This window comes from Orycteropus afer, unplaced genomic scaffold (assembly GCF_000298275.1).
Source record: "Orycteropus afer afer isolate SDZICR_OR568_19922 unplaced genomic scaffold, OryAfe1.0 scaffold00008, whole genome shotgun sequence".
In the NCBI taxonomy this organism is placed as follows: domain Eukaryota; kingdom Metazoa; phylum Chordata; class Mammalia; order Tubulidentata; family Orycteropodidae; genus Orycteropus; species Orycteropus afer.
The window spans coordinates 6972411-6983052 of record NW_006921595.1 but is presented as its reverse complement, the minus strand read 5'-3'; the positions used below and the strand labels follow the sequence as shown (position 1 = coordinate 6983052).

At 36.8% G+C, this 10642-nt stretch overlaps 1 protein-coding gene across 1 annotated transcript in view; it reads left to right on the top strand.

The window, feature by feature from the left end:
- Positions 1-10642, top strand: part of TAX1BP1 (Tax1 binding protein 1) — an 86420-nt gene that overhangs the window by 4543 nt on the left and 71235 nt on the right. The window contains exon 2 of the mRNA XM_042781527.1: positions 9334-9436. Coding sequence (XP_042637461.1) covers positions 9334-9436 — 103 coding nt within the window. The remainder of the gene's footprint in view (positions 1-9333; positions 9437-10642) is intronic.

The window sequence follows — 10642 nt, the reverse complement described above, 5'->3', positions numbered from 1 at the left end:
CCAGCATTTGTTATTTTCTGTCTTGTTGAACTTTGATAACTAGGATTTGCATCTCTCTTATGGCTAATGATGCTGAGTGTCTTTTCAGGTGTTTAGTGGCCATTTGAATATCCTCTTTGGTAAAATGTATTCAAGTTCTTTGCCTATTTTATGATTGGATTCTTTGTCCTTTTGTTGTTAAATTGTGCAAGTTTTATGTATATTTTGGTTATCAGGTTCTTGTCTGATACATGGTTTCTGAACATAAGCTCTCAGTTGGTAGCTTATCGTTTTCACTTTTCTCCTAAGGTCTTTCAATGAACAAAAGTTTTTAATTTTTATGAGGTTTCATTTATTTATTTTGTCTTTTGCTATGTGTGGTCATGTGCAAATCCAAATTCTCCAACACTATTTATTGAAGAGACTCTTCTTTCCCCATTGAATGGACTTAGCAACCTTGTCAAATCAGTTCCTCATTGAATTTCTCACTCTTTGATGTTGCTGGATAGATGAATCATTACTGTTTACTTTTGGGGCTGGTTTTTTATGCTTGGTAAATTCCAAAGTAGAGATACATGGTATTTTTTGTAAGCATTTTATGAAATCAGTTTGATTTTACGCAACAGTGGGTCAGAGAGGAAGAAAAGAGCAGGGATCTGAGATTGAGGTAAGGGAAAGTCATTCACTAGCAGGAGAATAGTATGAGTAAAGGCACCTAAGTGAGAACATTCTTGACAATCAGTAAATCATTTTAACTAGAACATAAGTTTCCTTTAGGGAATTGGGGGAGATAAGATTAAACTTCAGTGTTAGACTAAACAGTTTGTAGACTTTTTGCAACAGGTCTCTTGTGTATTCCTGCCTTCATTTCCCCTCCTGCATCTCTTTTTCAAACTGCTGTAAATAAACTATAAGAGACCAAAAAGCCAAACCACTGCTGTTGAGTTGATTCCATCTCATAGCAAACCTAAAGGACAGAGTAGAACTGCCTCATAGGATTTCTAAGGCTGTAAATCTTCATGGAAGCAGACTACCACCCCTTTATCCCGTATACTACATAATATAAAATGAAAATGAGAACATATCATTTTCTTGTTTGAAACTCTTCAGTGGTACTTCATCATCTGTAGAAATAATACCAAGACCATGTAATTTAATATGCCATATGAAACCAAAAGCAAACCTACTACTGTTGAGTCGATTTGACTCATAGAGACACTATAGGATAGAGTAAAACTACCCCACGTGGTTTCCAAGGCTGTAAATCTTTATGGAAGCAGACTGCCTCCTCTTTTTCCTGTGGAACAGCTGGTGGGTTTGAACAGCCAACCATGGTAGCAACTGAATGCCATAACCACTGTGCCACCAGAGCTCCTTATATGCCATATAGGACTCCTCTGTATGACTTACTGTCCAGCTTCATTTTTGTCACTAAAAAATAAAGAATAAACCAAACTCAGTGCCCTTGAGTCTGTCCTGACTCATAGTAATCCCTCTTTGGGTTTCTTTTAGTATCTCTATGGAAGTAGTTCACCCAGTCTTCCTTCCAAGGAGTGACTGGTAGTTTTGAACCGCCAACTTTTTGGTTAGCAGTCAGATGCCTTAGTCACTATGCCACTGCTTATTCTTGTGCACACCAAGGACTATAACTTTTCTCCAAGCAAACAAAACAACAAAAAGAATCTTTCTTAGAATACCTTTTCCATCTTTTTTGCCTGGAAAATTCTTTAAAACCCCATCAGAGGTTAAAGCATGTAGTAAGATTTATTTATTTATTTATTTATTGTATAATTAATCAAGCATTTAGTAGAAAATACAAGAAAACTCAAGGAAGAAAATAAATGATGCTAATACTATTTCCTGGGAGCTCTGGTAGCATAGTGGCTAAGGCACTTGACTGCTAACCAGAAGGCTGGCAGTTCAAACCCACCAGCCACTCCTTGGAAGGAAGATGGGGCAATCTACTTCCGTAGTGATACTGCCTCGACAACCCAAGGAGGGGTCGCTGTGAGTCGGGTCCGACTCGACAGCACATAACAACAACAACAACAACAACACTATTTCCTAGAAAAAACCATTTTTAACATTTTGGCTTGTAGTATATTTAAGCAGTACTTAGGGAGCTCCGGTGGCATAGTAGATACATGTAAATTGCATATATAATAAATATATGGGAGCTCTGGTAGCATAGTGTCTAAGGCACTTGACTGCTAACCAGAAGGCTGGCGGTTCAAATCCTCCAGCCACTCCTTGGAACGAAGATTGGGCAATCTACTTCCGTAGTGATACTGCCTCAGAAATCCAAGGAGGGGTCGCTATGAGTTGGGTCTGACTCGACGGCACATAACAACAACAATAAATATATACACACATACTATTGATACATCATAGAATGTAAAAAAAATTTAATTATTGTTGAGAAAACAGCAAAACAAACACCAGTTTAAATAGTTTCTACATGTACAATTCAGTGACATTGATTGCATTTTTTGATTTGTGCAATCATTTTCTCCCTACTTTTCTGAGTTCTTCCCCCATTAACATAAACTCACTGCCCTTTAAAGTTCCTATCTGATCTTTTGACTTGGTGTTGTCAGTTTGATCCCATATGGATAGTTGCATCATGGAATTTATTGAACTAATTCCTTGCCTTTGGACATTTGTAACGTTTCTAAATGTTCACCATTAGACTATACTTAATAAAGATCCTTCTACATACCTTTATTTTGTCCATTTTTCCACTTTGTATGGAAGTGGAATTACCATGTTCATGGCATTGTGTATTTTTAAACGCTTTATGTATATTTCAAATTCCCCTCCAGAATGATTTTGATAGATATGCGTTTGATAGGTAAGCAGGGAGGAGTACTTAGATAGTAACTATAAGGATGAAGGATTGAAAGTGAGAGAATGTGTAGTATGCTTGAGAAAGTGTTAAGGGATTTCATTTGCTTTGGATAGATACCCGTTTTAGAAGATGAATGGGAAAGGTTCATTTTGATCACATTTTGGATGGTTTGGAATATTTGACACAGGAAGAATTTTTAAGGGAGTGATAAAAGTTTAGGGAAAACTTTAATCATGTAGTGCTGAATAAGATAAATTAGAATTTGAAGAGAGCTCTGGTAGCATAGTGGCTAAAAGCACTTGACTGCTAACCAGAAGGCTGGTGGTTCAAACCCACCAGCCACTCCTCGGAAGGAAGGTTGGGTAATCCTACTTCTGTAGTGATACTGCCTCGGAAACCCAAGGAGGGGTCGCTATGAGTCGGGGCCGACTCGACGGCACATAACAACAACAACAACAACAACAACATAGATAAAATGAACACATTATTATCGTAAAGGTTTAAAGTAGAGAATGGGAATCAGTTGTGGGTAATAACCCGTAAGTAGAATCTATAGGCATTGCCTACTGATTTTGACTTGCGACCAGAGCTCATCCCATGGTTTGAGTATATTCAGTAAGGAAGAGGTAAGGTAATGGTAATGTGCTAAGAGTTAGGGAGAGCTTGAGTATGGAGAAGGTTTAGCATTGCCACTTTGGGGGAAAGACATAGGGAATTGGAGTAGGTGAACTTGGATTTGGTTAGCAGCAGTTTTTTGTTTTAAAATTAATTTTTTGTGATTTGGGTTCAGTTTTACGAAGGAGATTCACTTTACACTCAACAGTTCATAAATGTTTTATTTCATGACACTGATTACAACCTCCACAAATAACAGCTCTCCTCCTCTCTTCTCCCTGTGGTTACCTCTTACCTGTATCTTTCCTGCCTGTGTATTCTTGCCTGCCTAGCTTCCTGCCTGTGCATATGCTGCCTTTCCAATCTCCCACGGTTGACTGTGCCTTTCTTCAGAAAGGTCTAGCACCCAGAGTTGTGAGTGAAAAATGCCAAAAGTCGGTATCATTCAAATTTAGAAGGGGAAAGAAGATGGGAAGGGAAGTCAAGAGGACAGAGGATATTGGGGTGGTTTTGAGCACATTATTGGAAGGATTAACTGAGCACCATAAAGTTTAAATTGTGTAGGGAATAAGTGAGCCAGAACAAGGAATATAAACTTGGTTAGAGTTTTTTTTATTTTTTCCTTTCAGTGTTTTAATTCTACCTCCCTGGTATTGATAAAGAGACTTGGTGGGTCAGTGGTTACGCATGTGGCTGCTAACTCAAAGGTTAGTAGTTCAAACCCAGTAGGGGCTCCACAGGAGAAAAGACCTGGCAATCTGCTTCCTTAAAAATTACATCCAAAACAGCCATATGGGGCAGTTCTATTCTGTCGTGTAAGATCTCTGTTAGTCAGAATTGACTTAACTGCACACAGCCAAACTCCACCTTTGCTATTAATTAGTTTTAAATATAAACAACATTTGTTTGTTACTCAGTACTTCACAGAGATCTTTTATGTGAATGTTGTAGTCCTCATTTTACAGATGGAGGGGGCTGAGGCCCAGAGAAAAGTGATTTGCTCAAAGTTGTACATTAAATAAATGCTGGAGCTGAAATTTGAAATAAATGTACATTGGCATTCAAGACTCGTTCCCTGGCAGTTTTGGCTAACTTTGAGATCTGATTATCCACAGTTAACCACAGGAGTTGTCAATAAGTTCAGCATGGGTTGTCTTCAGTGATAGAACTGAAGTAAAAATATGGGAAAAGATTTAGAACTGCCCCTGATGCCATATTTTTGTTATTAAATCCAGCATTAGTTGTACCAAAATACCATGTCACATTATATTTGAATTTTATTATTTTATTTGTGTTTATGAATTTGATTTGGTCTTAATTGTATAAATGCCCAAGCATAAAAAATTCTTTTACATTTACATTTATGTTTAAGTACAAATTAAACTACTTAACAACAATTAAAATACTTTAGATTAACATTAGAGGTCCATGATACTTTTTTAAATTTTAAAAAAGGAGTCTTACAGCTTTTATGGTCAAAGATACTGTTGTAGATAAGGGAATTGGGGATGTAAAATGGGTATGTGATGTGTCCAAAGTCATATAACTTTATGAGAGTCATATTCATATAGTCATGTAAGTGCCATATCCTGGACTAGGCAAACAAAGCCACCTGGAAAGGTGCTGTGCTCACTGTATCATGCTGTCAACTAGGTGAAAAAATGAAGTTTCTTTGTGTGTGTAGTGACCTGATCAGTGATCCTGTGCTTGAATAGCTTGTTACAAACTTTAGTTTCCCTTTTTCTTGTTTCCCCTTTTCTTTCCATATCACTCTTCTTTCTGCTACTTCTGTTTTCCTGACTTGGTGTCCTTTCCAGTCCAGGCCCATTTCACTCATTTGGTTTTTTTTTTTTTTTTTTTCTTAATACCCTTTACTTGCAAAAATAATCAAAATTTTTTAAAGTTAGAATAATATATAAAATATAAAAGATAAAATTAAGGTGACCAGCAGCACTACTACCCAACTATCATTGTCTAATAGAAGTTGGCAGCACTGTTAATGTTTTAAGTATTTCCTTCCAGTCTTTTTAGTAAAGAAAGGAAACTTTCAGTCTTTTTTCTTATGTGTATATTTTGAATATAGTTGGAATCATACTGTATGCCCTTTTTTATGTCTTTTTTTGGTGTTATGATTGTAACCACTTATTTTAAATAGCTTTAACAGTTTATCTCATTGAGGACAACGTATGCTGTTTATGATGGTACAGTTCTCTTTCTGAATATCTAGACCTTTTTGCAGGTTTTTCTTCCTTTTAAAAGAAGAGTACATTTATTCTTCTGATAACATAATTTTTAAAATTACAGTGTATACGTAAGAAAAAGAGTAAATGCCCCTACCTATTGTGTCTCTCAGAATTTCCCATATGATCACTACTTCTTATCCAAAGTAATTCTCTAAAACATTAACTTTGTTTAAAGGGAACCTATTTGTGATTTTTTTTCTTTTTCCATACCTTATCTTTGTTTTATTTCCTTTCCTCTCTTATTTTGTATTACGGTGGTAAGAGAAGACTGTTACCCTCTGCTATTATCATTCCCCAAACTAAACTATGTCAAATATCAGTTGCTGCAATTCCTTCCTTAACATAGATACAGCCTCTTAAATGCATTTAGTGTAGCTTCTAGAAGCACTGTTTTGATTGTCATAGATAACTTTGACTATTTTGTCTCATTATTCTAAGAGTTCTCCTTGCCATTTTTCACTATTTAGAAATTGCTGTTATCAACTCTAAATGTAATAATCTTCTTTATAATTAGTACCAATTGACTGAAAGGCAGATTTCATTGTGTTCTGCAGCATTGAGAATCATGTCTGACCAGGTGACCAGAAATATAAAAACAAAGAGAAACAGTATTTGGACACTGTTTGGTTTATTGACTCTTTTATTTCTTCTCTACTTTTACAGTAAGCGCCTACATAATTTCTGTATGTTTATTTCCTGTGTTTCTTCTACTTTGGCTCATTCTAATATAATTTCATGTGGGAGCTTAAATGTAGAACATGCCCATTCTCTAGGAAACCTAATCTGTTTATCTTTCCAGGTTGAGAACCTTTTTCATTTTATTTTTTTATGTGTGCCCAACATGCCCTTCCCAGACTGACTCAAGAACAGTTGTTCAGTTTTTCTTCCCCAAAGAGTATGAATCATAATTGTACATTCATGATTACTGTACTCAGGATTGGGTTGCATCTTGCCCCAACTCCATGGTGAACTCAGTTCTCCTCATACTTGTTTTTGGTGCTAACAGCCTAGCATAGGATGACATCTCACAGCATGATTGACTACTCTCTCAGATGAGTTGCCCAAAATTATGCAGTCTTAGATAGGCAAAGTGTAAGTTACCATTTTAGTCTACAAATAAGGAACAGCCTAAGCTGTTGTGATCCATTAACAGAAACAAGCAAGGACCAAGCACACGACTTTTTTCTTATACATGCGTATCTTATTTGGTGTAACAGATCTTATTCCCTCCATGTTGTGTTTTTCTTCTTTTGCAAGGCAGCAGCTAGAGACAGAGTTTTCTCTTTTCCTTACTCTTTCTATCTTTAGTCAACTGTACTTCTTTTAAGAATCGTATACCTAGTCATAAACTTAGTAGTAGAAGGAACTAGGTGGAATTTTTAGCAGTTGTGAGGAGAGTATTTTATTTTCCTGCTGGGAGAGGAATGGGCGGTACCCTAGAGTTTAATAGCTTGAATTTTGGTTTCAAGTCCTGACTCTGATTTACTAGCCTTTTATTTTCTGATTTGTAAAATGAGGATAACATTATTTACTCTAAAGCAAATATTCAGTAAATTGCAACTGCTCCAGTGCCACTTGAATCAGATTATCTAACTGAAATTAGCAGGTTTGTTTTTTGTGTTAGCCATCAAAAATGAATAACATACTCAGCACCTTTCTGGATCACCTGGTCCAGGAAGAACCTAAACTTTTCTTAGGGAAGTTTTTTAGATTGGAAGATGAAATGATAAGCAATCAAGAAAGATATAGCTCTGTTTATTTTTTTTTAAGGATCAGGGTTATAGATAGGAACAAAGCATGAGGGTATGATTTGTACCAGGTGTATCTACTGTTGTAAAAACTGTGGATAGGCCATTGCTCAGGACATGGTAGAGGTGTTGGAGGATATGAAATGATGGACGGAACATTGTAGCATCAAGAACATTGTCCCTAGTAAGCTGTTTGTCCTTGGGTGTTAACAAATGCTAACATTTAATGAACACTTAGTGCTAGGCACTGTGCTAGGTACTTTAAAGGAATTGTCTCATCTAATATATGCACCTTTTTGACATTGGTACTATTACTGCCATTTTACAGAGGAGGAAACAAAAATAACTTGTCTGATACCAGTATGTGATCTTTTCCAGCTGTCTGACCCCACATCTCATCCTCTTAATCACTGTGGTATATGCTTGCAATAACTACCATTTTGGAGTGCTCACTGTGGGTCAGACTCTCAGCTGATGCATTCATCCCAGCAACTCTTAGGGAAAAATGGAAAAACTGAGGCTCAGAGTTACTGATTCTTGAAGCTTCTTATCTTTAAAGAGATAAAGAGTGCCTTTCAAACATTTTTGACTGACACATAGGAAGAAATAAATTCTGTGATTTGACCCAGCAAAGTTGCATGCATATATACCTAAAATTTTCAGGAAATGACACTTAACCGTAATCAGTCTGATCCTTTCTAGTCTGTATAATTAAAAGTTAAAATCTGGTGATAAACTACTAATGTGATGTTACTACCTTCTACTAAAAAAAACAAAAAAAACAATGCTGTGGAGTTGATTTTGACTCAAAGGACAGAGTACAACTGCCCCATAGGATTTCTAAGGCTATAAGTCTTTACAGAAGCAGACTGCCTCATCTTTCACCTGTAGAGTGGCTGGTGGGGGTTTGAGCCGCCGACTTTTTGGTTAGTAGCCTAATGCTTTAACTAGAGACAAAAAGTACTAAGGTTCTTTCAGCTTCAATATTTTGCTGTTTGTAATCCTAGGTCAATCAGAGTCATAGAATGTATGTATAATCTAACTCTGTGACTGATGAATACTTTCTTGTAATATTACCGGCAAATGGATATCTAGTATATATTAAACATCGCTGATAACTCAGTATTTAATAGAGCGCAGTCCCTTGGAAAATACGAATCAAGGAATATTTCTAATGTTTATATCTCTGTTGTAAATTGAAAATGTTATAGAGGTAGGTAGGATGTAGGTGATCTACTTATAAACATCTTAGTACTAAAGCCATTGCATAAAATTTACAAATTTATTGTAGGGAAGACTTGCCAAAGATGAGAGATTAGGGAAGTTTGGTTAGTCCATATGAGGGGAAGGGGAATATTTAATAATAAAAAACAAAACAAAACAAAAAAACCTTTAATTTGAGGTATTTGTTGTTGTTGTTGTTGTTATGTGCCGTCGAGTCGGCCCCGACTCATAGCGACCCCTCCTTGGGTTTCCGAGGCAGTATCACTACGGAAGTAGGATTGCCCAACCTTCCTTCCGAGGAGTGGCTTGAAAATCAAGTTTTAAGCGGAACTTAAGTTTTTATATTTGATTGCATGCATACTTAGATTTTGAGTAATTGCTATCAAATTGCATTTAAATTTTTATTGTAAAATGCAGATAACAAAAATTTGCCATCAAACTGCATTTTGATAATAGAAACTCTGCTATTCAATTTATATAGTTTTTTATGGCATTAGATTATAGCTTAATAAAAATCATGATGAAATCTGACATGCTTGTTAAAATACTCTTGATTTGTAAACATTAAATGCATGTTTTAACTTTAGGATGCAGTGAAAAACAGTATGTTAAAAGATATCAGTCTAATATATATTGACCTATTTAATCGCTTCCCTTATTTGTTACTTTCCTTTAGGTTGGATGGAGTACTGCTCGGGATTATTACACATTTTTGTGGTCCCCTATGCCTGAACATTATGTAGAAGGATCAACAGTCAATTGTGTTTTATCATTTCAAGGTAAGAATAGAAAATTTCAGAACTTGAAATTAGGTGTCTTATTACCATTAAAGGGAGCTCTGGTGGTGTAGTGTGTAAGGCATTTGACTGCTGGTGGGGTTCAAACCTACCAGCCACTCCTCGGAAGGAAGGTTGGGCAATCTACTTCCATAGTGATACTGCCTTGGAAACCCAAGGAGGGGTCACTATGAGTCGGATCCGACTCAAGGACAGTGAGTCTGTTTTTTTTTTATTGCCATTAAAAATGTTGTACCCCAATGCACTTGCCTGCCTAGGCATGTTCAGGGCACCAGAGTTTAATTAATTAGCGTCTTTGTTTAGCAAGTCATAGGAATGTAAGTACTTAGTGTAAGCTACATGCTATGTTATTTTATGTAGACTTTTAAAAGTATTTTTACTTGTTATCTTAGTTTTCATTGAAGAGATTGAATTTCTTTCCAGCTCTTTTTTTTTTAATTTTTATTGTGATTTAGGTGAAAGTTTACAGAGCAAATTCACTTTCCATATAGCAGCCTACCTGTACTTTGTCTCATGACATTTGACTACGATTTCCCACAGTGCAACAGCTCCCCTTTTACTTCGTCCCCACAGTTACCTCTTCTCTGTGCCCTTCCCTCCCATGCACTCCTGCCCCCCTGAGGTGTCTCCCTGTGCATACATAGCCCTTCTGTTCTTCTATGATTGATTTCCAGATCTTTTTTAAAAATTATGCTGAAAATATATGTAACAAAACATAAGCCATATCAATAATTTCTACACGTACAATTCAGTGACATTGATTATGTTCTTCAAGTTGTACAACCATTCTCACCCTCCTTTTCCAAATCATTTTGCCACCATTAACATGATTTAATGTCCCCTGAACGTAAATTTTCCCTTAAAAACCAAACTCACTGTCGTGGAGTCAGATCCAACTCATAGTGACCCCTCCTTAGGTTTCTGAGGCAGTGTCACTATGGAAGTAGATTGCCCAACCTTCCTTCTGAGGAGTGGCTGGTGGGTTTGAACCGTCAGCCTTCTGGTTTGCAGTCAAATGCCTTAGGCACTACACTACCCAGAGCTCCCAAATTTCCCCTTATCGCCCCTGCTAAAACGACAAGGAGGCCACATGTTCCGACCTCCTCTAATTCCACAAAGGGAAGACAGGGTTACCAGCAGTAACCCAAGGCCTATTACTGCCAGGCCAGACATGTTGCCTCCCTCCAG